Source organism: Ictidomys tridecemlineatus, chromosome 5, assembly GCF_052094955.1.
Source record: "Ictidomys tridecemlineatus isolate mIctTri1 chromosome 5, mIctTri1.hap1, whole genome shotgun sequence".
Taxonomy (NCBI): domain Eukaryota; kingdom Metazoa; phylum Chordata; class Mammalia; order Rodentia; family Sciuridae; genus Ictidomys; species Ictidomys tridecemlineatus.
Genome location: NC_135481.1, coordinates 134,320,815 through 134,348,302, shown reverse-complemented (window position 1 = coordinate 134,348,302; position 27,488 = coordinate 134,320,815). Strand labels below are relative to the sequence as shown.

At 41.2% G+C, this 27,488-nt stretch overlaps 2 protein-coding genes and 1 non-coding gene across 10 annotated transcripts in view; 2 read left to right on the top strand and 1 right to left on the bottom strand.

The window, feature by feature from the left end:
- The first annotated feature begins 2,216 nt into the window (after positions 1-2,216).
- LOC144377998 (uncharacterized) lies at positions 2,217-12,414 on the top strand. 5 transcript variants are annotated; one of them, XM_078051126.1, is made up of 4 exons: positions 2,217-2,475; positions 7,156-7,274; positions 9,500-9,535; positions 10,449-12,414. In XM_078051126.1, exons 1-4 carry the CDS (start codon positions 2,218-2,220, stop codon positions 10,453-10,455), a joined length of 420 nt encoding a protein of 139 aa, XP_077907252.1. In that variant the 5' UTR covers position 2,217; the 3' UTR covers positions 10,456-12,414. The 5 variants fall into 5 exon arrangements, 1 of the variants encoding a protein (XP_077907252.1); XR_013439399.1 differs by having other exon boundaries at positions 2,347-2,475; positions 7,156-7,278; XR_013439400.1 differs by lacking the exon at positions 9,500-9,535 and having other exon boundaries at positions 2,347-2,475; positions 7,156-7,278.
- On the top strand, positions 8,543-8,670 carry LOC120887059 (small Cajal body-specific RNA 15). Its single transcript, XR_005730228.1, has one exon.
- The window catches only part of Fsd2 (fibronectin type III and SPRY domain containing 2), a 43,008-nt gene continuing 24,996 nt past the window's right edge, over positions 9,477-27,488 (bottom strand). For 2 of the 4 annotated variants that reach the window (XM_013356340.4, XM_078051113.1), the window contains exons 7-13: positions 24,913-25,068; positions 22,552-22,686; positions 21,862-22,012; positions 19,255-19,388; positions 16,373-16,505; positions 14,645-14,821; positions 9,477-12,087 (exon numbers count right to left, since the gene is read on the bottom strand). In XM_013356340.4, the coding sequence (XP_013211794.2) occupies positions 11,835-12,087; positions 14,645-14,821; positions 16,373-16,505; positions 19,255-19,388; positions 21,862-22,012; positions 22,552-22,686; positions 24,913-25,068 (1,139 nt within the window). In that variant the 3' untranslated portion in view covers positions 9,477-11,834. The other 2 variants (XM_078051114.1, XM_078051115.1) reach the window with 2 other exon arrangements.

Sequence of the window (27,488 nt, the reverse complement as noted above, 5' to 3'; positions counted from 1 at the left end):
TTAGGAGGTGGTGGAAACTTGGAGGGAAAGCCTCCTTGGAGGAAGTAGGTCACTGTGAAGAACATATTTTTGTCCCTGCCTTCTTGGCAGCCATGAGATGAGCAGTTTTGCTCCATCATTCACTCCCACCAAAATGTTCTGTTTCAGTACAAGTCCGCAGCAATGGGGCCAGCCAAATAACTATGGACTGAAACCATGAGCCAATCTTTCTTTCTGCTTTTCTCATTTTGTCACAGCAAGGGAAAGTTGACTAACACAATGATTTACAGTAATAGGTTATCTTTCTTTTTTTGTTGTTTTGTTGTTTGCTTGTTTGATACTGGGAATTAAACCCAGGGGTGCTGTACAACTGAGCTACATCCTCCAATTTTTTTAGATTCTGAGACATGGTCAAGCTGAGGCTGGTCTTGAATTTGTAATCTTCCTGCATTAATTAGCCTCCCAAGTTGCTGGGATTATGGGTGGGCATCACCAGGTCCAGCAGTAATAGGTTTGTTTTTTTTTTTTTTTTTGGTACCAAGGATTGAACTCAGGAGCATTTGACCCCTGAGCCACATCCTCAGCCCTATTTTGTATTTTATTTAGACACAGAGTCTCACTGAGTTGCTTAGCAATTCGCTTTTGCTGAGGCTGGCTTTGAACTCATGATTCTCCTGCCTCAGCCTCCCGAGCAGCTGGGATTACAGACATGTGCCCCGATGTCCAGCAGTAATATGTTTTCTGATGTTAAATCATTTCCGGGACAAATCTTTTCTTGCTCTAGATATAGGATTGAATTTACTAATAGAGCCTTGTATCTACCTTAGTTTGGCCTAATTTTCTCTCTGCTAGCTATCTTTGTCAAGTTTTGGTATTAGGATACTAACACTGTAAAGTCAGATGAACACTAAAAATATAAAAATATAAAAACCACAATAAAATATACCAAAAAAATGCTAAAATATAAAAACCACAATAGTAAAACAGGCATGTGAAAATCGCGCAGCTTGACAGTAGCATTCCAGGTAGAGGAGACAGCATATGCAGACACCAGGATGAAAAAAAGCACAGGTTATGCCTATAGAACAGGATTTAAATATTCTTAAGCTAGAATAATAAACAAGTAGGTTTTGGCTTAAATTGGTAACAATTTAATCTTTAAAGCACAATTCTTCTGCCAAAACATTTTAATTTACTCTGAATTTTATAGAGACTAGAATCCAAATTCTTGCATTCAAGATCCTTCCTTCTTTAACCTGTTTTGTTTTACAGTGCAGCCTGTACTTCCTTGTCTGTGATGTTTCTTTTGCCTAGAGTACTGTCTTGGGACATCCAAATCCTACCCACCTTTCAAGGCCCAAATAACTGTGAAAACGTCTCAGGTCCAAATGAATTACGTTTAAATACATTTGATCTATAGCTGTTTATTGTTAGTTCTTGGTTTGCCTACTTCTTAAGACTCAGCTGAATGAGGTTGGTTAGTGTCACCCCTAAAATTCATGTCCTGCCTAGAACTCTTTATTGAAACAGGGTCACTGCAAATATAAGTAGTTATGACCAGGTCATATGGGAGTAAAGTGGGCCTGCTATCCAATAGGACTGATGTCCTTATAAGAAAAGACACAGAACCAGAAGCAAAAGCTGACAATAGAAGGAGAGTGAAGTGGTGCAGTTTCAAGTCAAAGAACAGAAATGACTGTTGGCTACCACCAGAAGCTAGGAAGGGACAAAGGAATCTACTCAGAATCTCAAAGGAAGCATGACCATGCTTGTGCCTTGATTCCAGACTCCTAGATTCCAGAAAGCCAGAAAACAAATATGTTAAGTCATTCAGTATGTGGTACTTTCTTATGGCAATCTCAGAAAACTAGTATAAAGACAATTATTTCTTCTACGTATTTTCCTAGCCCCATGTCCAGTGCGAAGTCCAGGTTGATGCAGGCTCAGTGCCTCCTATGGTAAACAAATGGCTGTTTCCGCCAGTGGTAATGAATTACCAGACGCTTGTACTACTCTGAGATGACAGGAAGCCAATGCGCTATGTAAGGCGGCCATCCTATGGGGCTACAGGATAAACAATAAGAAATTACATACAGGAGAGAAGGTGGAGCAAAGTGGAAAACTAGGGCAGCTGAGGTTAGGGAGTCTCAATTCGAGTGGATTTCCGCGGGGTCACGAGAAAGGTCCTGCCGCTCTCCGAGACCCCACGGAGAGATCCAGGCCATCACCCCACTCCCTATGACTATGGACAGAGAAGTACGAACGCAGGTTCCGGTCTCGGGAATCGCCCCTACAGTCTCTGACAGAACCTCAACACTCTTGATTCGTTCTGACCCTGCGAACAGAACTCTCGCCGCTCGCGTTGCGTCGTGTTGTTACGTGGGGCGGGACTTCCTGCCCACGCCCCGGAAACCAGAAGAGGATCTTGTCCGCCGGAAAGAGAGGAGTTATTACCGGGACTCTACAGCGGGTCCTTGGCTGCAACTGTGGCGTAGAGTAAGTCCAGCCTCTGGTCACCGGCGAGGGGAGTGACCCTGGCGTCCCATCAGGAAGGCTGGCTGCCTTATCGGGTTTTAGGGGATGCAGCAGGGAACGGGAGTAGAGTTGAGGGGACTGGGTAGGTTAAGTACCACCAGCCAACTGGACCTCATGTTTGCTTCGCTGACCTCGTTTTCTCCACATCCATTGAAAACTGAGATTGGTTGCACTTGGAACTGTGATAGGAATCAATATGGAAGGGAGAAATATGCACTCACACAGAAAAAAAAATTTTTAAATAGTTAAAGCCGTTCGCGGTGTCGCATGCTTGTATCCTTGCTACTTTGTAGGCTGAGGCAGGAAGATCTCAAGTTGAGGCCAGCCTCAGCGAGACCCTGTCTCGAAATTTTTAAATGGGCTGGAGGTGTAGTTCAGTGGTAGATTCCTTGCCCGAGGCCTGAGTTCACTCCCTGTACCCGAAAATAATAATAATTATAACAATAATACTTTTTTAGAAAAGGAAAAAAATCAGTTTTCACATATGCAACACGCATATGGGCCTGTAGAAACTCAGGTAGTGACTCCTGCGTGAACAGCAGTACCTGTTGGACTAATTTTAAGCACTCAGATGAAGTTGAATTTTTTTTTAATATTTACTTTTTAGGTGTAGATGGACACAACACAATGCCTTTATTTTTTTGTGGTGCTGAGGATCAAACCGGGTTCTGCCCGTACTAGGTGAGCACTCTACCGCTGAGCCACATTCCCAGCCCAATAGAATATCTAATGAGCCATAAATAACAATTTTTTTTTTCCTTTTGGTGCTGGGGATGAACCTAGGGCCTTGTGCATACAAGGCAAGCACTCTACCAACTGAGCTATATCCCCAGCCCCCAAGTTGAATTTTTAAGCTTCCTAAATCTGCCGATAAGTCATTTGATATTAGAGGTGGAACAAAGCCATCTTAATTATCCCTGTTATTTCAGCTTAGAATGAAGCATAAGGAGAGGACACAGATAGAAAGTCACATTTGGTTCATTACAAAGCCTGATCTGAAAGTACAATTTCTCATTTCCATTTAAGAATCATTTTTTTCTTCACTGTGCTCTGAATTGCTAATGATTTTCTTTTGGTCAGAAGTCAAAGGTGAGGAGTGAAGAGAATGGTGATATATGTTCAGATACAGTATGAATCCATCAAAGGAAATAAGTCAATATGTGTCAGGAAAACTGTGTCAATCATCTATCTTTGATATTCTTTAGATGCTGATAAGGCTGTTAATCTTTTTGATATTCTATAGATGTTGATGAGGCTGTCATGTCACTTCTGTCATATCCCATTTAGCAGTATATATGTAATAACAGTGTGAAGATGGGACTTTGATTACTTGTTTGAGACTTCTGTCTAGGAGGTCCTGGGGATCAACAAGATATATGTTTGTCATAGAAGACTTATAGCTGACTACTTGTCTGTCCTTTTGCTGTGACTATTTGCTAAAAGAACCTGTAGAAATTTACACAAAATTCTATGTGAATGAGACCATCTATAAAGAACTTGTAAGTTATTCGCAATCTGAGTAAGGTGCTGTAGAGTATACTACACTTAAACTTCTGCTGTCTTTTACAGTAATATGACATTTGGTCCTTGTGCAGTTCAAATGTGTTTTTGCATTATTGCTTTCATCTTTCTCATATCAGAAATGTAAATATGGTGCAGGAAAATGGCAAGCCTATGGAGAAAGTAAGGGAGCCTAAGATGTCCAGAAAACAAATTGTACTTCAGCAAATATTGAAAACTCTTAGCAAATGGAAAATCGTAACTACTAATGAACTGATTCAACTGGATGTTCATTGTGGGGGAGCCATGGCTACTTTATACAAACAAATTTCAACCTTTTTGGTCTTAAGATGCCTTTAAAAATCTCCAAAGAGCTTTTGTTTTTGTGGGTTATTTCTATCCATATTTATGGTATTAGAAAGTAAAAGATGAGAAATGTTTGAACACAAGAATATACAAGCATACACTTTATTAGTCGTCAGTGATAAATGTTCTCACACATCAGATAGCCTTCAGTTAAATTGCTGTTACTCATGGAATGAGAAAGAAAAGGGCAAGTAATGTCTTAGTATTCTTATGAAAACAGTTTTGACCTAACACCTGAAGGGCTTTCAGAGGTCCTCAGAGGGACATATTTTAAGAAAACTGCTTTATGCAAATGTTTCAAGACTTTTATATTATTTACATAAATGATTGTAGTTGATTATGACATGAACAGAAGTATCATATAAAATGCAATAACAAGCAGTCTTGTGTCTCCAGAAACTGTATAATTCAAGGCACAAGGAACACAAATAGGTATACATTTTGTGTTCTTTTTTATCGTGTTGGGTTTTCTTAGAGGGTGAGGGAGGTTGAACCCAGGGCCTTGCACAAGCTAGGCAGGCACTCTACCACTGAGCTTTAACCCTAGCCTTGACTGCTTTTTTTATATGGCTTCAGACACTGGTTGAGACCAACTCCTGGAGAATCAAGGGCTGAGAAGACCACCAATTCATTGGCTTTGGACATGAACAAGCCACAGGCAGTTTTTATTTTTGCTCATTCCCTTGGCCAGTTAACTCTTGCTCACCTTCCTTGCCAATAACCACTAGTATGTTACAGCTTCCCTCTTCCATGTTCTTTCTCTCTATCCAAAACTAATGATTTTTCAATGGATAAGTTCTGCATTCACTACTAAATATAATTGTTATGTAAAATAGGGTAAATGGTATTTAAAATTTCTGGATGTTAGGCTGGAGATATAGCTCAGTGGGAGAGTACTTGCCTAACATGGGCAAGACTCTACGTTTGATCCCCAGCCAAAACACAAAACTATATATTACATAGAAATCCTGGATAAATAGTTATATATGGTTATTTTGTGGGAAAATGGCTTATAGTCCTTTGAAAAGCTGAGAAAACATATATTTCTGACTTAAAATAATGGAACACAGGATCCCACTAACTGAAAATTTTAGACATCCATCCCCCTCCCCTTTTTTTATAGTTGTAGATGGACAGAATGCCTTTATTTTATTTTATTTTTTTATCCATTCCCTTTTTAGAAAAGGTTGAGATTTTAATAATGATAAGTGCCCCCATTTGATTAAAAAATTTTTTTTAGTTGTTGATGGACTTTTATTTTATTCATTTAAATAAATATATGTGGTGCTGAGACTAGAACCCAGTGCCTCACACATGCTAGGCAAGTGCTCTACCACTGAGCCACATCCCCAGCCCCCCTTCATTTGATTTTTACCCTACAAAAAAAATATATAAATTTGGCCAAAGTTGTTTAGAGAAGGACTGTTAGTTAGGTACTGACAATATCTTTTTTTTTTTTTTTTTAACCCCAGTACTTAAACCCTAGGTGCTTTACCACTGAACTGCATTTCGGCTCTTATTTTTTTAATTAATATTTTTATTTTTAAAAATTAATACAGATTCTCAAGAAGTTGCCAAGACTAGCCTGAAACTTGAATCCTCCTGGCTGAGCCTCCCAAGTTGCTGGGAATAGAGGTGTACACTACTGTATCTGGCTGCTACTGAGCTACTTTAATTGTTGCTTTGTATCATTTGTGAAGGAGTCTTTCCCATAAAATGAGTTTTAAAGACACTTGACATTTAAGAAGGAACCACCTATGATATTTATAAATACCTAAATTTGTTATTACCTCTACAGGGTATAATTTTCTCTGTAAAATTCTTAGATTCTGCATCTAGCTTAGAGTCACATAATTGTGTTGTGCTATAAATACCAGAGAAACAGTCAAACTTAGTGGCCAAGTGGGCAACTTCTATGCACCAACATGTAGGGATTATGTGCCAAATGTTTAATTCAGAACATCGAAAATACACACAGGTAGATCTTTGGGCTATCTTAGAATAGTTAAAACTATATTAAATGTGAGTGCTCAAGTTATCTTATAGTAATGGGAAGAATGTTCTAAACTACATGCCATCTTTCCCACTACCCAGATTCTTCTGTGCCCCTTCCCAGTCTTCCCAGATTCGAAGTCACCGCAATGTGCAATTACCGGTGGGACTTTTGTGTCTGATGTCATGGGTGTTTTGAGACAGAAGAAAGGTTGAAAATGACTGTTCCATGTTGTTAACCTCACTCTCCACCCGCAGATTTGAAGGATGCTTTGCTTTCCATTGAATAGGCTTTTACTTTGATCTGGAACAGGCTTTGATGTCTCTTATCTTTTCAGGTATATGAGCTCTCTGAAAGCTGAAAGCAGTTGTTTCCATATTCTTTATCATTCAGACATCATGGAGGCACAGCCCTTGCCTTTTGAGCTGCTTATAGTCAAGTGGAGCAGAGAAGCCAGTTTAGCCATTGCATTTTTTGTTTGTTTTTGTGGTGGTGGTGCTAGGGATTGAATCTGAGGCCTTGCACATGCTTGGCAAGTGCTATACCACTGGGCTACCTTCCCAAACCTTTTTATTTTTTAAATATTTAAATTTTAGTTGTAGGTGGACACAATACCTTAATTTTATTTTTATGTGGTGCTGCTGTTTCGAACAGCACGTGTGGTGTTGCTGTTTCGAACAGCATGTGAGGATCGTGCCCAGTGCCTCGTGTGCTAGACGAGTGTTCTACCACTGAGCTACAACTCTAGCCCTGCTAATCCTTTTTATTTTATTTTGATACAGGGTCTTGCTAAACTGCTGAGGCTGGCCTTGAACTTGCAGTCCTTCTGCCTTACTCTCCTGAGCCACTGGGATTACAGGCATACACCATTTCAATCCAGCTCCCACTTAAGTATTCCAAAGTAGGTAAGTATGTGGTACTCAACTCAGTTTGGGAGAGAGGAATTAGGCAGTACTTCCCAGAGGTGATTTTTGAGTTATACAGGCAGTAAGTAGACAAGGATGGGAGTTCCATTTTGAATGCCTAGGAATTTGTGACTGGTTTATAGATTGTAAATGGTACAAAGGATTGTAATCAAGTATCTTAACACCTTTTTCAAAGTGTTTTCCTTCTTCTGGATAATGCTTTTGTTTTTTTCCTTCTCTGTATCTACTCCTTTACCCCTTGATTAGAAGGATGTTTGGAATGTGAAAGGAAATAGAAGGGTAGGAATCTGGATGACAGAATAATAGGTTTACCAAGAAGTAATGCAGATCCATCTCTAAAAACTGTGTTCCTGCTTTACTAAAATGCAGTTCTTTTGGTTGGTTACTTTCATATTGAATATGTTATATTCCTGTTGCCAATCCAGATTGCTTGAATTTTTTTTTTTAAAGAGAGAGTGAGAGAAGAGAGAGAGAATTTTTAATATTTATTTTTTAGTTCTCGGCGAACACAACATCTTTGTTGGTATTTGGTGCTGAGGATCGAACCCGGGCCGCACACATGCCAGGCGAGCGCGCTACCGCTTGAGCCACATCCCCAGCCCCTGAGACTGCTTGAATTTAAGGGCATCTCTTAAAAGATTCCCATTTTGGCTTAGGAATGAGAATGGAGGAAACAGCAAGATTAGGATCCAAGTTCATGCTGCAAAAAAACATTTTTATTGACTGTCTGAGTCACTGCATGTTGTTTAAATCAATTACAGGCTATTTATTTTGTACATTTCAAATCAATGAAGATTTAAGTCCACCAAGATTTGAGTAAGTAAAAATAGAATAGAAACCCTGATTCTGACATAGTCTGGAAAAATGAAGAAAAAGCTGTCCATCTGGGAATTAGGCTTGTTGTTTTCTGTGATTGGCAATAGCAGAAAACAAGAAGCAAATAAGCACCTGTGCAGAAATGACTACAATAAAATCACCACTACTTCAGGAGCAGTTGCTGTGCCCAGGTCATAGTCATGTTCCTTCTAGTAGACTACCTACTGACAGAAAAGTTGCCAACTAGCTGGGGTCTTCTTTCCAAATAGCTATTATCTTGCATTTAGATTAATTAACCATTAGTTGCAGTGACATGAGCATATGTAAAGAGCTCAGTGCTCTTAAAACTTGAAGTTGTAAATTATCTTTCATTTAATATCTTGACATATTAAAGAGCAATATTTTAAATGCTGGACTTGGTCATATTCTGGAGACTAAGAAAATAGAGTCCTTGAAGTCAAGCTGATTCTGTTTTTAGCCTCCTAAATGAAAAGGTAGATAGAACAGGTCTTGTTTGCAAAAAAAAATTCAAGACCTACTTATCTACCAACAGCAGTTATATGTCATCAAACTATAGCACATAGAAAAAAAAATATTAGATGAGAAGAGTGGAGAAAGGCATAAGGAACATAGAATCTTAACTCTATTAATTCGTAGGAAGGTTACTAGAAATTGGAGAAGTGGTATTGGTAAGTTGAGGAGAGGATGTTTTCTCATAGTGCAGGCTTCAGAGAGTTCAGAAAGTTTTCTGGTACCTGAACTTCCTTGGATGGAGGCGAATGTGGTCTTACTTACAGAATGACACAACACAGTGAACTGTGCTGGGGCAGTTTCCAGGGTGTGAGTTGTGTTAAGATTTATGATTTTAACAAATTTTGGAGGATGAGAAGTATTAAGAAGGTCCCACTGCCCACTCATATACTCTGTTTTATACTCCTGACCAAGTACATGCTTCAGAAATATTTTACTGGGTATGTACAGGTGATTGTGTATCATTTGAACCAGCAGGAAGTCAATTATTAAACATGTACTTTGATAAATAAAAAACAATTTAATTTTACCAGGAACCAATGTCCTTTTATGTCCCAAGTTGCTAAGCAACTTTCCAATTCCATCTAGTAAGAGTATTTTAAATTCTGAAATTTGGATTACTAAACCCTTGGTGGTTTTCACTAGGATTCTGTAGTTGTTCATATTCTCTTTCCCCTTCATTAAACTAGGAAACCAAAGCTTATGTAACAAGAGTTATAAAGTGACACAGGTAAAGCTAAGAAAAGAAAAGATTTTGATTTTTTTTTAATTGCCCAATATTAGGGATTGTTATTATAGTGGTCTAATTTTTAAAAAATCTTTTTTTTCTGTTTTTGTTTTTTTTTTTAAACAGATTTACCAGCAGGTTGCAAGTGTACATGGCCATGAGGTAAACTCTGCCCCTTGTTGAAATTTAGTTTCAGCTGATTGTTCAGTAGTATTTTAAGGAATTGAGTCTTAGGAAAAGCAAAAGTTTTTGACTTTATTCTTGAATGATTTTTTTTTCTTCTTCTAGAAGATGGAATGATACTTAAACAAAAGTTCTTTTCTTCTTCCTTTGTGTGTGTGTGTGGGGGGTGGTTACTGGAACCCAGGGTCTTGGATATGATAGGCAAATGCTCTACCACTGAGCCACATACTTAGCCCTTAAACAAGTGATCTTTATGCTGAATAATTGTGATAATTGAAATTGTTCATATTCCTTGTTTAAGTGGTTTTTAAAAGTCAAAGATAATTCTAGACAGTTTTTTCTTGATCAAATAAAATTTTATTAAAACCCCATAGGTGTCAAGTTTTTATCATTTTATCCATTCATTCATGTTCTTATTACATGTGATATACTCTATACATAAAGCCTATTAGAACTCTGAATTAAAATTTGCCTAATATATGATATCATACTTCCTGTTTGGTTGTTTCTATTTTAGTAGCTGAGAACATCTTTAAATATATATATGTGTATTTTAATTGTTTATAACTTGAACCATTTCTGAGCTTATATCTGCTGCACCTTTCTTATTTCAGAGTAGGTGATAGAGCTTGGTAGGGCAGGTGTTTATCTACGAAGAACTGTTGTCACGGTAAGTGGTTAATTCAGGAATCTGAGCTGTTCTTTATACCAGCAGGCTTTTGGTGTGTCCAGTTTTGAGTGTACTGGCAAGTGTGAACATTTCAAAGTGAAAAGTTTTTTTCATTTACAGATCCTTAAGTGATGAGAGTTAGGCATATCTTGTGTTGTTTAGAGCGCATCTGGAGTTGTTACTTTGCAGTTTGACTCAAGCTTTGAAATGCTGTGTGTGCAGAGTTTAAGTGGCATCTAGAAACTGGAACTGAAGAACAATGTACTGACAGAGCACCAAGGTTACTGAATGGCACCAGGACCATGAGACACGATGCCCTGGAGCCACTGGCTGCACACCACTCTTCCCACCAGTACTCAGCTCTGCCGTGTGGTGGGTGGATTTCTTTAAAAAATTGTATATTTGCTCTGTGCCACATATTGTTAAACACTCTCGGTTTGTTGTTAAGTCACCCGTCCTATGAGACAAGTATTATTTTTCCCTTTGAAGGGAAACAGAACGTCTGGATAAGGTGACTTTTTTCCAGGTCATAAGGCGAAGTAGCAACAAAGTAGCAATCAAACCCAGGTTCCTGTTTTCAAATCTGGCTCTTTATATTACAAGACAATTCCTAGAATCAGTTGCAACTAATGTTTTCTAATTTTTTCCCGATCTATCCCCTCAGTTCTCCACTTAGGCACATGCACACAATGAAAGCACCACATTTGTGGTTAGTGTTTAATAGTAAGTAGTGCCCTGGTTTTCCCTGTCTTGCCACCAAGACATACATACCCTTCTGTTCCTTCTAAATATTTCCCTTCAGATTTTGCTCATCTCCTGGCTATATGTAGGTCCTTTGCTATAGTTTTGAAAGAGCCCTGCCAGCCCTCATGTGGAGAGCAGTGAGCAGCCAAAGAGCAGTGGTTAGATGAAGAAGATATTCATTTACTCAACAAGTATTTGGTGTGCACCTGTTACATGTTAGCATTTAGGGATCAAATGACAGATCCTTTTGCATGCCTACCTTCATGGAATTACTCATTATAGGGGTAATTTCAAAGTTAGTAATGTGAGCACCATGAAGGAGAGTGCAAGGTATTAAAGCATACAGTGGTTGGAATCTCACCACAGTGCTGCTGTTGGGAAATAGGGAGATTCTACTTCCAGAAAGGCACATATCTTCCCTTGCTCTCTTTGGCCAGCTTCTTGTCCTCTCAAATCTGTTCTTTATACTAATGAAATGTGATGAGTATGGAGAGGCTGCTGAAGCCATGGACTTTCCTTATCCTCTGCCAAGCTCCATAGGACTTAGAGATTCATTATAGTTTGCACATATACAAATTGACAAATGGTAGTTTGACTACTTGAAAGTCTTATGAGTTCATTTAGTACAATCCATCATTTCACATCTGGGCCTGACAGTTACTACCCTAGCATCTTGCAAATAACTCTGCTCAGGACTAGAATCCAGGTCAGGTGAGAAGAGTGGCAGCACACCACTCTGCCATATAATAACATGAACCAAATTATGCTCAGCGCGTGGTGCTTGGATGCCAATTTTGGCCAGTGGAGGATGAGTGACTGAGAGGGTTAAATACAGAAGAGAGACAAGAAATGACATCAGAGGGTCTAATAAAAAGTGATGTGCATTGGCATTAAAATGCCATTATGTATCTTTAGACACCCTGGCTTTTCCAAAGAAAAACAGGGATGTACAAATTGGTGAAGCTGACAATTGAATGTGTATAGATGTTGAGAAATGTCTACGTTGAAAAATGACAATTTTGAATTTTCATAGTCTAATAGAATGCCAATCTTCTTCGGGGAAACTGTTATTCGTATATCTGGAGTTGTCCTGTTGTGCAGAAATTCATACTTATGCCTGAAAGTTAAACATTGACACAACAAAGCTTCAGAAATTCTCTGTGAAGTATTTATAAAATATCTCAGTAACTTAATAGTACTTCTGTACTTTTGCTATTTTCTTTTATTAAATGACTACCAAATAGGCCATCCCCAAAGCTATACTCTTTTCAAACATATCCTAAGACACATTTTCAAACTGTTATTGAGCAACTTGTTAACCTAAGAAACATAAAAAATCATGATTTCATACTGCATCACAGTACAGAAATAGAACACATTTGAAACATTTGGATCTCAAGGCTTAAATGTGTAGATCATTTATAATAAAGACATTTGAGTGCAACCCTGTGGTCTTTCATGTGATAAAATAGGCCTTTGGGTCTAAACTCTTTTAAGTACAGAGGTACTTGAAGCATCTAGTTCTTAAAGTAAGCAGGGCATCTGCTGTCATTAGGACTATTTTTTTGGTGTTTGGTAGCACGAGCACCCTTTATCCATATTCTGTATCCTGTGTGCTTTTGGAAAATGGCTGAAACCCAAATCAACCATAGGCATGTCCTAATCTTACAACATGCAGACATCTGAAGAGGTCTGTGCACCAGCCAGTTCAGACTCCTGGGATGTATGCTTAGAACATGATCTAAATGTGTCAGAGCAAGCCAGCCTGTCTCCATCCTAACTCACCTTATCTTGCCTCCTTTTTTCACCTGAACAGCTAACAGAAGTTAAATGAGTCCTTTCTCTACCTTTCCTATCACCACCAATTGAGTCCAAGACCATGAACCAAAAAACTATAGCTCACTAGCAGACCTTATCCTCATTCTCCACTCCTACTCAAGCTGCAGGCTTTGTTTTTGCTCTCTTTTGTCATGTTCTGTCATTGCTACTCCTGTCTTCTCATGTCCACACCTTTCGCACTACACACAGACTCCTGTTTCTTTTATACTTCTTCCATTTCACTCTGCCCCTTGTCCCCACCTCCCATAGTGGAGATTGAACCCAAGGCTTTGCACATGCTGGGCAAGTGGCTGTGCCACTGAACTACACCCCCAACCTTTTGAAATTTTGTTTTGAGACAGTCTTGCTAAATTGCTCAGGTAGGCCCAGAACTCATGATCCTCCTGTCTCAGCCTTCCCGGTAGTTGAGATTACAGGTGTTTGCCACCAAACCCAGCTGCCCTTGTTCTTACCTTTCTGAAATGAGACTTTGAATTTTATTCTTACTTTAGGCAGAATCCCCATATCTGGCTTAGTACATAGTAATTCTTGCCTCCCGGTTGTGGTTTAGATAGGAGATGTCCCCCAAAAGCTCATGTGTAATACAATGCAAGAAAGTATAGAAGTAAAATTATTTATTTATGAGAGCTTAAACCTAATCAGTGCATTCATCTCCTGCTAGGGATTAACTGGGTGGTCATTGTAAGCAGGTAGGAGGTGGGGGCATTGGGGGCTTAATTTTGCAATATCTATTTTGTTCCTGGAGAGCACAACTCTATCTGCTTCCTGATGACCATGTCCTGAGTTGTCTTCCTTCACCACACACTTCCACCTTGATGGTGCCTTGTTTTGGGCCCAGAGCAATGGAGAGTTGGCTGTCTAGGACAGGCCTCTGAAACCATAAGTCCCAAATAAACTTTTCCTCTTCTAAAATTGTTCTTGTCAGGTCTTTTGGTCATGGGCAAAAGAGCTGACAAAAACATGCCCCAAACTTGTTCTGAAGTTCAGTAGAGTCCAGTATAATCTAAACCTCTTATGGGGGAAAGCTAGCCTTGCCATTTATGCTTGGGCATGACAATAAGGTCTTAAATAACCACAATAGAGAGTAGCAGAGAACACTGGATGAACATTAGGATTCATCAAGCCAAGGAGGTCCGAGGCTCCATATTACAAGAGATGCTGGGAAAGCAATGTGGGGTTTTGTTGTGGGTTTTTTGTTGTGTGTGTGTATGTGTGTGTGTGTTCAATTTTTGAAGTAACGAAGGTTGTAACAGAGCCCTTTAAGACTAAAGATTTGTCTATTGGCCTGCATTCTTTTGGAGTTTTCTTCAGCAACACTGAACTATTCCACATGTAAAGACAGCTCAGCTGCAGAAGCTGTAGACACTAAGCCTCTTACTCACATTTACTTTAAAAGATGGAATTGGGGCTTCAAATCAGACTGTAGCCACTTAACACTGATGCTGAACATAAATGAAAAAGCAGTCACTTAGTTGGTTAGGAATTCAGTCAGTGAAGCCAGACTGCCTGGGTTTGAATTCAAGCTCAATCGGGTAGACTTATCTAACACCTATGAGGTGCAGCCTTATTTTTAAAATGGGGTAGTAAAATTGTGAAAAGTAAAGATAATGCATGTAGGATAGAACAGTATTGGCATCTAAATGAGTTCTCTATGAATTTTATTTATGTTATTTTTGGAGAAAAGTTGCTTGCTATCTTCTCATTTGGACTTAAGAAAAGGGGATGACAACAACTCCCAGGTGGGAATATTTTATAATGTGGGCCTTAATTATTGTAAGTGAAAACCTCTCACCGAAATTCAACTTTTAATCTCTGGTATTCAGCTTTTACTTTACCTTGATGATGCAAATGTGTGCCTCATGCACCAGGAGTAGCAGTTTGCTCCCAAGTCTTCCTGCTTAGGGACATCTTCAAAGGCCACACCCACTGTGTAGTCCAAACACTCATCCACCTCCACCTCCCAGTAGTGGCGCCCTCGGACTGGAATTAGATTTCCCATGACAGCAACACACCTGGTTTTAGAAAGTGGACGCATGTCTGATTTGAGGGTGTCCCAAGCCTGACTGTGCAGATGAGTGACACCATCTGCTGGTGTCAGTAAGCAGGTGGTCTGTAAAGCTGTTAAAGCTCAGTGGCTGATGCTAAAGGTTGTAAGAGGAACACACACTGTTTGATGATGGGAGAGGAGGAGACAACCCATAGAATAGTTTCTGCTTGCTCTTAAAAATTGGGGCTTTTCTAGTAATAACGGTTAGATTCTTTTGTTCACTAAAAAAGGGATTAAAAACTCAAGAGAATGCAGCCAAGGGAATGATACGCTTGAAGTTCATTGGCCAGCACTTGCTTATGTTACCAAACAAACATGAAGGGGGGTCTGAGGTTATCCTATTTTATGGATGACTCCAGGGAGAAGATAAGAATTCAGAGGCTGCCCCAAGAATTACAAGGTAGCAAGCATCCCTCACAAATCCTCAAACTCCAAAGTTCCACTGAGATTTATACTCAGTGGAATATGAGTAAGGTCAGAGTTATGATATGTTCTATAAAAAGTCAGATCACATCATTATTTCCAAAGGAAAATCTGAGTGAGATCTGGGCCCAGACAGGCCTCTCTCCCAAGTCCAACAACCTCAGCAACAAATGTCTCCTGAGCAATGGCTTGCTGGATCCTTGATACACTCCTACAAGGTGGGTAAGGTAACCTCCAACTTAATTGTGTTTGGTTCTGGGGATCAAACCCAGGGTCTTGTACATGCTAGGCAAGCTCTCTGCCACTGACCTACATTCCCAAACTTTTTCATGTTAGTCTGAGACAAGGTCCCACTATGTTGCTCTTGCACAGCCTGACAGCCTAACTCACATCTCTTGGTGCCATGATCTCAGCCCAGGCCTCAACTGCCCATATCATCTCCTCATCTTCATCCCACCAGGCTCCTACCTTGAACTTGGGATCTTCCTGCCTTAGCCTTCCAAGTGGCTATTATAGGCATGTGCCACCAACACCGGCTTGAGAGGCCATGTTTAATGGAAACTGAATTAACCTTTGAACTTAACCAATCTGTGTTCTTATTCTCCTATTGCTTTAATGTTTCTATCTCTATTTGCCCTTTTTATGCATTTTTGGGAAGGAGGATGGTATAAATAAGTCACTTCAACATGGCGTACTAAGCTCTGGATGTAGCTAGAGAACTAGATAGCTAACCAGCATCTTTGGTGAAACCCATCACTCAGGTCACATCCAAGCTCAATGACGAGCTTTAGGGCCGGCCATTCCATCGCCCAATATCCTATAGGAGTTTTGGTATAAGGTACCACAGTGTAGGAGGAAGCACACTGGACTAATTAGTAGAAGACAATAGTGCTCTTGCACAGTCTAACAGCCTAACTCACATCTCTTGGTGTCATGATCTCAGCCCAGGCCTCAACTGCCCGTATCATCTCCTTATCTCCCTCCACTAGGCTCCTACCTCTTCACTCATTTCTTTCTAGGCTGCATCTGTTTAACATAATCCAGTTCTCCCTGAATAACTAGTGTCATTAGGGAATTTCAGTCAATAAAGTACCTGGTAAACTGGGTCTTGCTGGGTAGCGGCTCTCTTGTAAGGATTTTCCTTTCACTTCGCACCACTGTAAACCCATCTTTAGAAATGGTCAACCAGGGATGGCAGGTGTTCTTGTTCAGGTGAAAGTAGCTTCCTGTGGAAGAAGGGAATACCTGGACCCAGATGATTCCCCTCCTGGTGCGCCTCCCACCCCCATCCCCTGAAGCCAGTCATTTTACTCCACAACATGGTAGGATTAGCTTTGTGTGGGATCCGCTTTAGCTTGCTCTTTGCAGTTGTAGCCATCCTATGAGTTCAGGATGACATTTACCGTGTATGGGGTAGTTCTTGCGTGCTTAGCACAGCCCTAAGCAATTTGCAAGACTCATTTCTTTCAGTCCTCATGATTACTCTTAGAAACAGGTGTTACTAGTTCTATTTTGTAGATGAAGATACTGAGGCACAGGTGGTTAGGAAATGGGTTGGCACATGATAGACCTCAGATTTGAACCCCATACTTGATTCTAGAAGCTGTGCTCTTAATTTGTAAGCTGTAAACACCTGCACTTGGATAAGAATGTCCAGCTTTTTTACCAAGAGAAACAGAAATTGAAGGAATGCTCTCCCTTTGCCATTCCAGAGAGTGAGCCTAGGGGTGCTTTGCCGTTACCCCTAGCCCTTTTTAAATTTTATTTTGAGACAGGGTCCCACTAAGTTGCAGAAATTGGCCTCAAATTTGCAATCTTATTGCCTCAGCCTCTATGTAGCTAGAGGTGTGTGCTACAGGTGTGTGCTATGTGCCAAGCCTTGAGGCAATTTATAATGATCCACTTGACAAAGGTTAGCAAAATCAAAGTTTCACTTTGCAATTAGGGCAGGAGATCATTCATCCCCAAGTCATGATGAAAAGAAAGCTCATCAAAAAGTGGTTCAAAATAGATCTAATTAAAAATTATCAGTATTAAAACCCCCACTATTTTAGGAACATAGCAACTTATTTGCCATTACTGTCCCTTAGTCAAGCTTTTCTAAGGTCCCATTTTGTCACTTCTAATTGTCTCAGATTAGTTCAAGCATCACCACCAAAACTGTTCATGATTATTTCCCACAATCTGATGCTATTGGGAACTTCATTTACTATCTGAGCTGACTGGTGGGGGAGCTGTGTTTCTACCTCACGACTAACAATGTGTGGCCCTTATTGGCTGATTTCTGGTCCCAAATATACATACGAACATTTATGTATGAATGTGTGTGTGTGTATATATATATAAATGTATATATATGTATGTATATGTGTGTTTTGCTGATTTATATTCATTTTTTAAAATATTTTTTTTTGTAGATGGACACTATATCTTTATTTGAATGTGTTTCTGAGGATTGAACCCAGTGCCTCATCCATGCTAGGCAAGTGCTCTACCACTGAGCCACAACCCCAGCCCTGATTCATATTTATTTTAGTTTTCCATTAATAGTGTGCATGCTATGGGGCTGGGGATGTGGCTCAAGCGGTAGCGCGCTTGCCTGGCATGCGTGCGGCCCGGGTTCGATCCTCAGCACCACATACAAAAACAAAGATGTTGTGTCCGCCAAGAACTAAAAAAGAATAAATATTTTAAAAACTCTCTCTCTTTCTCTCTCTCTTTAAAAAAAATAGTGTGCATGCTAAAAAATTATTTAAACAAATCAGAGATTACTGAATAATCAAGCTAGCTGTACTTTTGCTCTCCATTCTCTTATTGAAACAGAATTTGGTATTTCAAAATACCAGATTGGCTCAAGAATTTGAAGCACTAGGCAACTGAAGGAAGGCCCAGCACTAGATGAAAGAAAAACCCAAATCCTAATGCTAGCAGTAATCTTTTCTAGCTCTGTGTCCTTAGGTGGCCCTTGAACTTGTTTTTCCCATCTGTGTGGAAGGAATATAAATGAGGGTTAATCGCAAGACCTCTCCTCCTAGCATTGGTAATGAGGACAAAATAACACAATGTATCTCAGTGAAATATCCTAGTTAAGGAAATGTCCCTGACCCGGAGCCAGGCTCCCTGCTTCTGCTGCTTACCTGTAAATCACTCACTCAGCTGGCTTGGCTGGTTCTGCTCTAAGGTGTGAGGAGACCCGCCTGGCTTCTGTGTACCTTGGCAAATCTCAGAGAGCAGAGCCAGGATAATAGGAGATATGTGGGTATTTCTAGTGAGGTCTCTGCTAACTCAAGACTTGTTTGTGAGATGTGACAGTTCTCTGACAGAATAATGGCAAATGAGAAGGAAAATGAGTATCCCCTAGGGCCAAAGAGAAGGCTGGACAACTGACTTTTAAGTTGGTCTTGAGCTAGGGAGATGGCTTGGACCCAAAGCAGGAACAGGGAGGTAAGCAGAGGCCAGTGACTTTTGGTAATTTCATAAAGACCTGGTCTCAAGAGAGTTATTCAATATGTATAAGATATATGATGTGCTTGAGCCACCCAGATCCAGTGGGACAAGCCTCTAGTCCAACTTGGGCCTGAAAACAAAAACCTTGAGTTCTGGGCTGGGATTGTGGCTCAGTTGCAGAATGCTTGCCTAGCATATGTGAGGCACTGGGTTCGATCCTCAGCAAAGAAAACAAATAAAATAAAGGCATGCTATCCATCTACCACTACCAAAAAAAAAAAGGGGGTGGGGGGGAACCCTGAGTTCTAATGCTCACTGGGCCACAAAATAGTGTCTTGGGCCTTCAGTCTTTGATCTGTTAAATGAGAACAGAAGGCTTTGATTGTCCATGAGCTCCTTCCAGGCCTGACTTGCCATGTGTTCATATCTACCTATATTCATCTGTATTTTTTTTTAAGTCATAGCAGCACTGAGTGTGCCAAGAAGTGGCCACCTTGGGTCACAGAGTGTGTGGGCCAGGGCACAGACCTGTGGTGTGGACTGTAGCAGGATCACTCCTGGCGCTGGGACCCCCAACATTGAGGGCTCTCACGTAGATGGTATAGCACTGCCTGGGCTGTAGCTGTATCAGGGTCTCACAGGTTGGGATGCCCACAACAGACCTGGGCAAAGAAGTAGAGATGCAGTCAGCATGAGGTCAGGGCATCCAGGCCCAAGTGCCACATATCCCTTTCAAAACAGGGATTTTAAAAACATTCTTGTTATCACCATCTTTTGACCTGCAGCAGTATAGTCAAAAGTACTGGCTCCTCCTCAGTTGCCCTTAGAAAACCTGTCGTCCGCTTTCTTACTTGTGTCTGTTGCTGTTTCCCTTCCAAACTCCTTACCCAAGTCTCCCAAGCACCCAGCACTAGGCTTGGTAAATGCAGCATCATGGATCATTCATGTAGTAAAATCCAGCATATCTCCATCTGGCTATTAGGATCATGACCTCTCTGAAGGCAGTGACTGAGTACTATTAACTGCAGTACCATGCTGGGCCCAAAGAAAGTTCTTAGTATGTGTCTATGAACAAATGACTGATCAGAACCAAAGGGTCCCCTGATCCACCTTGATACCCACACTCTTGGAGGAAAGCTGCCCTTTGGGAATAATCCAATTCATTACTATTGTATTATTTGATAATATAAGCTCACAATTGCCACTGTCTGTATTCCTGTAGTTTTAACCCCATTTCAGGCCAGTGGGCAAGAGAAATCTTCAGAGTTATGCTCATCTACAGATATAACATCCTCACCCATACAGGGCCAGGATGTTCACACCATCTTGGAGAATGCAGCTTCAGGCCAGAGAGGCACTTTTGCTTATTCTTTCAATAGATATTAACTAAGCACCTTAGGTTCTAGATACTGTATAGGGAAGCCTGGGGGAAAACCAAGTGCAATGCCTGCCTTCCTAGAGCTTGCAGTCTAGATGGGAAGAAAGGCATTCCTCAAGCAATTACTGTGGTAACCATGACAAGTCCACAGTGTGCTGTAGAGTATCTGGGGGAGGAAGTTGAGTTCCGAAGAATGACTAGGAAATAACTGGAGAAAAGGGGGATAGAAAAGTCTTCTACATGGAAGGCAAAGCATATGGAAAGGTCATATGGCATGGAGGAGCAAGAAAAGTAAGAGGAACTAAAATATGACCTATGTGACTAGAGCTGAAGAGGGAGGAGGAGCCAGTGTGGGATGAGCTGGAGAGGCAAAGGGTCCAAAGCCTGTGAAGTTTTGCCTTTCCTTCAACAATGGGAGGTCAAAGCTGTATTTGTATTGGGAGAGTAAATACCACCCAGATAACTCAGGCCACTGACAAGCCCTCTGAGTGCCCCATCATTAAAGGTTTGTCCCAGGTGTCTGGTGCTCTGAAGGTATCAGCACAAACTGCAAAGGAAAACTTAAACCACTAGAGTGACCAGAAGCAGTGGACACCCCTACCACCCTGCCTGATTCCTGAGTATCTATAGAAGTAGAAAACCAAGGTTAGCCTTGATGTGGCTATGGACACATAGACTTCACTTAGAAGAGCTAGATGGTATAAATGGTCAGGTTCCAAGGCCAGCATTTAGCACAGAAGAATCTGCTTCCCTTACGGCTGACTCCAAACTCCACCATTTCTCCAGGGCCAGCTCCATGCACCCCTATGCTTCACAACAGGCTGTCCTGCATGCAGTGGCTAGTGCTGGCCTGCCTAGTGGGTTTGTTCCCTTTCTACAAGGTTCTGGACTCCTGGTTGCAAGACAATGGAACATCTATGTTTCCTCTGCTATACACAGCTGACTTATCAGATCTGTAGACCCTGAAGGTCATGGAGTCCAGGTCTCATCTACTTGCGAATGATTTTGCTCTGAAAAGCTGGGTGAACATGAGCCTCCAGACAACCCTCTACAATAGACAATATTCTTTGTATATTGAACTGCAATACCTGGTCTTTCCTCATTCCCCTCTCACTCTCCTCCCTGAATTCCAGACAGATGGATCTCTTAGTTCCTCTAGTATTTCCAGCTCTCTCCTGCCCTGGGGCCTGTGTTGGGTAGCTCCTGTCCAAGGATGGAGCAGCCAGGTGTCAACTACTCTCCAGCTCAGTCCCTCCCATCTGTCCTGCTCTCAGTTTAAATGTCTACTCTATCCAAAGGTGGTTTCCATATCCACCTCCATTCTCTAATTACATTTCATTTTTCTTCCTAGCACTTGAGTGCTTCAGAACACTGAGTATTTTACACATGGGTGTTTTCAGGGTTTTTTTTTTTTTGTTTGTTTGTTTGTTTCTTCAGTTTGACTAACATAAGGGCAGGGAGTGGTCTTTCTAGATTCCCAGTGGCTCCCCTCCCCAGGACCTGGTACCACTTAGGCTCTCCATATTTGTTGAATGAATGAATGGGAAACCATACTGGGAATGGGGGGGGAGTAAACATGAGATTTATCCATTTATTTACTTACTTGGTCATCATTCACTTTCAATAATAGTATTTCAGCTACTTCTCATGAAAACCAAGCAATCTAAAATTAAGATTCCTATGTGTCACAAATTCTGAACTTCTCTCCAGACTCTACACACTTTCTAAGTAGCCCAACAAATGCCCTTATAACTCACTCAGTTACTCCCAAGGCTTCTGGTGTTTCTGCTTGGGTCAGCTCCACTGTGTATGAGTCCACAGGATTCAGATTCCCAGACTCCCAGCAAATGAATGCAGCCTCTTCACAGCTCCTTATCTCTTTGCTTTTTATAATGGGAGGAGATGGGGCTAAAGGTAGGAGAAAAAAGAGATGAAGAACCATTATGTTCATTTCTAGTCATTTTGTTCAGAGCTGTGGACAAATATCTTAACCACCCTCTTCCTCCCACAGAAAAGATACAATGCAATAAAAAGCACCAAGAAGGGCTTGGGTATGTAGCTCAGTGATAGAGCACTTGCCCAGCGTGCATGAGACCCTGGGATCCATCCTCAGCACACACACACACACACACACACACACACACACACACACACACACACTCACACACCACAGCACCAGGGAATCCCTGTTGATATTCTTGGAGCAGAGGATATCTCAATGCTCAAATGTCAGTGTGGCCAAGTATAACATTTTTTGAGATCAACCATAAGAAAATGTATCAGGCACATAGATTTGGTGTATTAAATAAAACCACACACATATAAGAATCACACAGCCCTTTCTGCCATTTCAAATGAAATCAAGAGCCCTATTACCTGTAGAAACCTGTGCCCTGGTGTACCCTGAAATAAAAACCCTGCTATAGAAAATAAGTGGTCCTCGTTACCTGTCATGTATACTGCACGCTCGCTGGAAGGACTGGGGCCAGCTCTGTTCTGAGCAATGACCCAAAATTCATACTGGGTATTTGGTTCAAGGTTTGCCACTGAGCAATATGTTTCTTTGACGGTCACTGTAAACTCTGGGGGGAAAAAAAGCATTCAACCTTTAATAGGCCAAGTGGCTCCAAGTTCATTATGCTGAATTCCACTGTAGTAGATTATAAAACTGGCTGCAAATTATACCCATCCTTATATGGATGGCTCTCTGCAATGTGACTTTGTTGTTCCTCCTTTTAAAAGAGGTTCTTTCTTGCTATTATTTAAAACTGGACTTACCTATTTGGCTTGCTTCTGGGACTTGCTTTTGATGATAAGGCAATGACAAATATGATATAAACAGAGGCTTGGGAAGTGCCAGTGCACAGGGGCTGCTAGGAATGCTTCCACTACATGGGAACAAGTCCAAGCCCGTCTTTTGGAGGTTGTGAGACACCCAAGCCATTGCAGCCATCCCGGGTGAGGCACTAGATTAGTGAGGTCACCCTAGACAATCCAGTCCTACTCAAAGTGGCTCAGACCAGAGTTGTCCAGTCAACCCAAGGAGTTACAGGAAATCATAAATGTTTTTTTATTTGAAGCCACTAGATTGCAGGATAGGGGGTGTATTATTATGTAGCAAAAATGAAATGATAACAACTCCATTCCTCCTCAGAAACCTGCAAGGCAGTGATAACTCAAATCCATCATTTGATACCAGTTCCTTTATGACAGCAGGGTCCATTTAAAAGACCTTCAAAAAATTTCCACGACATAGCCCCCACACAATGGCCTCTGTGCATGTTGGCAGAGGGTGCTAGCATGGTTAGTTTGTAGCAAAAGCTGTGATTATTCAGGTTTGACTTCCTTTGAACTTGTGATCCTCCCTCTGCGTCCAGAGCCAGTGAGATTACAGGTGTGCAGGTTTGACTTCTTGATCCCCATCCTCCCTTTTCTTTTCCCTTAAAGTTCTCTAACAATATGATCCACCCTCCTCCTCTCTCATCATCACATAAACTTACTCTTTTCTCAAGAATTTCACTTCCTTCCTGGTCCCTGGATAGAAACATCATCCTCACCTTCTGGAATTCAGAGCTCTCCACTTGCATGGCCTGGTATGGTAGGCAGGGAGCCTTCAGACCTGTTCTCACCCTGGTTCTGCTAAACTCCCTGGGTCCACACAGACAGCTCATTTCTCTCTGGGTCTCAGCATCCTCATACACCAAACGGAGATCCTAAATCTTCTTCTAGCAATCTCACTAGAACCCCAGGTGCACAGGACAGGTCCTATTGGGCCAGACCTGATCCTCTGATTCCATCAGATACTTAGTGGGGTCTTTTGAGCAGTCTGATTCTTTTTTCTTGCTATAGTTTAGATAAGTGTCCCTTGAACGCCTATGTGTTGAAGGCTTGGTCCCTAGCCCGTGGAGCTATTGAGAGGTGGTAGAACCTTTAGTAGGTAGTGCCTAGTGGAAGGAAGTTAGGTCATTGAGGGTATGCCCTTGAAGGGGATATTGGGACCACAACTCCTTCCTGTCTCTCTGGGCTCCTTAGCTACCATGAGGTGAAGACAAGGTGAGGACTGTTACCATAACAAACTACCAACATAGGATCAAAAGCAATGGAACCAAGTGACCATGGACTGAAACCTCAAAAATCCTGAGCCAAATAAACCTTTCCTCCTTTAAAGTTGATTTACTTCAGGCATTTTTGTTACGGTTATGGAAATTTGACTAATACTGCTAAATAGGAGAATAGTTTATAAATTATTGAGGGATAGACGACTACAGCCCTAAATCCATACCAGCCATTTCCCTGGGTAAAAGATGGACCAAGAGCTGCCAGCAGGGGAGGTAGGTGGCCATTCCCAGGAGTTGTCTCAATCTGAGGTGTAGATCTGACAGCAGCATTCCTTATAGGTCGTAGAGATTCCCTCACTCTACATGAAATCTGCAAATGGATCCTCCAGTTTCTCCTGTAGCACAGGGTTACTATGGGAAGAGCCAGTCTTAACTTTTACCTGCCAGGACATGCTAGAATTCAGCCCAGCTGGTTATCCTTAACAAGGGGCATCACTAGCCTTTCCTGCACCCAAAGTGGGCACAGATTGATCCCAAGGACAACTCTGATCCCATGGCTTCATGGTCTTCTTTAGTCAGGCCCCAGCTTGCCTTTCTAGCCCTTTCTGCCATACTCTGGGCATTCCCAGATGCTCTACATTCAGACTCCTCTCTTCTTTACCATCCCAGCTGCCAAGAAGGCAGTGTCTGGTCCTCTGAGAGGCCTGAACCATTCCCATGGATGTGAGCATATTCCTGGTAGAGCCTCACCTGCTTGGTCCTTTCCAAGTGAGCTGTCTTGCACTGGCCGGTAGGATAGCTGATAGCTCTCCACAGTGTCATCAGAGTATAAGCTCCAGCACACCCGGACCGAGGAACCTGTAGCTGAGTTGGGGGCCTGTGGATTTATCACTGGAGCAGAAGGAGCTAGAAAAGAAAAAAATAGAACAACAGCAACAAATGAGGAGGATTAGGTGGTATGAGATTGGAGGGGCCCCTTTTATAGGATCATTACTTAGCAATCCCCCAATGAATCGTGGTCTTTGGGAGCCCAAAGTGGAAAAGAATGGAGACACAATGCCTTCCAGCCATGAGCCTGCAAGAACAACCAGGGTACCCATTTTGGATAAATGCAGATGAGTTTTGGGGGCAGGGGTCAGTGATAGGGTCTCAGGTTGGGGTACAGTTTGCATATCCTCAGGTTGTGGGTCCTCTGGCTCTTCCATGGCATCTGAAAAGACAGGACAGCCAGCCCTGGAGTGAATAGAGAGAAAGACTTTAGCTGAGTTGCTCTGCTTTTCCTGAGGTAGGGATCCAATGGCCATTTCCCATATGGCAATCAGAGAAGATTGGGGTGGCTATATTGTACTTTTCAGAATAAATTTCTCAGAGTCTATTCTTCTCTGTATGTTAATCCTTCTTCCACCTCCATCCCAACATACTCACAACACAAATGAGAAGAAAAACCAAGTAATGCTTTTTCTCTGCTCTTCTTCCATGCCAGCACCTCCCTTTACCCCAGTCTTTTAAGAATGCCCTTAGTTTCAAAACTTTAAAAAATATATTTTAATTGTTAATAGACATATATATATATATATATATATATATATGTAGAGAGAGAGAGAGAGAGAGAGAGAGAGTGTTGTGGGTGGACACAATACCTTTATTTTATTTTTATGTGGTGCTGAGGATCGAACCCAGTGCCTCATGCATGCTAGGCAAGCACTCTACCACTGAGCCACAACCCCAGCCCCTAGACCTTTATTTTATTTATTTCTATGTGGTGCTGAGAATGAAACCCAGTGCCTCACCCATGCCAGGCAAGTGCCCTACCGCTGAGGCCCAGCCCAGCCCCGGTACAGTTAATCTTAAAGGAGCTTATCTAGCTCATCCTTTCCTTCCTGTCCAGAAACTCAGATCACAAAGTGACAAGGGTAAGGAGGGAGACAGAGAACCTACATTCCAAGAGGACAAAGTCCAGGGTCCCAGAAGATGCCCTTCTCTACACTGTCAAGAAAGCCCAACCAAGAGATGTAGTGTAAGAGGAGGGATGATTTGGGAGCTTTCAATCACCCAGGATGTACCAGCTACAAGCAGGAGGGGAGTCATCTCCTTGGGAGCCGAACACTGAGGAAAGTGTCAATGCCTCTCAAGTGCTAACTCGTACCTTTGTGGCTTTCCTTCCAAATGACTAGGCCTGATTGTTTGGGTAGCACCCATCCTTAGACAAGAGAAAGGACCATCCAATGAACATCATAAATCAGTGAAATCTTCTCTTGACCCAGTAATTCTAAGAATGACCCCAAGATTTGTGGTTAAAGATACTCATCACTGTATGATTTATAATGGCAAAACCTAGAAACATTCTAGTCCCCAACAATTGAGCATTAAGTAAAAAAGATTAAGGTACATAGCCATTAAAATGATGATGAGGAAGAATCTATCAATGTGCAAAAATACCCATCATAATTAATTTACTAAAAAACCCCAGCAGATTACAGAACAAAGTCATTTTATTTTTATAAAAAATCTGCAAATAAAACCCTAAAATGATATATACAACATTGTTTGCAATGTTGTTGGTGGTGAGAAAGGGACGGTGTGAAGTTAAAAAAAAAAAAAGCTCAGTTCTAGTATTATCCTTAGAAATAAATATTACAATAATATTTTTGAGAGCTACTTGGCACCATGTAATGTGTTGTCTGTGCATTACCTCACTTAATTTTCACCATAGTCTTATAAGCATGATGATGTGCATTTTACAGGTGAAGAAACCAAGATGACTCAGAGAGGTTAGGTAAATTGTCCAGAGTTACACAGCTAGGTTGGGATTCTCACCAGCTCCATAGAATTCCAAAGTTTATTTTTTAGCTACTCTGCTAAAAACAGCTGCTCAAGAGCAACATAAACACAACATTTAAGGAAACTAAATTCAGACTTCTCACTTTGTCTAAATTAAGCAGAAAGGCAGGTGTTTAGAAGTTAGGCAGACTTTACACAGAAAATATTTCAAGGTTGCCTAGAGCCAGATGTTGGCACCTTGGATAGATTAGCCTCTCTTCTCATACTTACATGCCATAAAGACAGAGCAGTAAGTTGGAGGGGAAAAATACTTATTTCTAAATCTTTGACTTTGTAGACATCAAAGTTTCTCACTCAAAGGTCAAGGAGTCTTTAGGGTTTTCTACAATAAGATTAGGTTATATCTACAAAACAGACAATTTACTTTTTCCTTTCCCGTGTAGATACTTTTATTTATTTTTCTTGTCCAATTGTTCTGTCTAGGACTTCTAGTACTATATTAAATAGAATATTGAGACTGGGCATCATTGCCGTGTTCCACCTCA

What these genes read in the sequence shown, in the direction of transcription:
- LOC144377998 (XM_078051126.1), top strand. Translation starts at nt 2,218, where the DNA reads ATGACTATGGACAGAGAAGTACGAACGCAGGTTCCGGTCTCGGGAATC. An exon ending in GGCTGCAACTGTGGCGTAGA is followed by an intron (nt 2,476 to 7,155) that starts GTAAGTCCAGCC and finishes ATTTTGATACAG; the next exon opens with GGTCTTGCTAAACTGCTGAG. An exon ending in TCCCACTTAAGTATTCCAAA is followed by an intron (nt 7,275 to 9,499) that starts GTAGGTAAGTAT and finishes TTTTTTAAACAG; the next exon opens with ATTTACCAGCAGGTTGCAAG.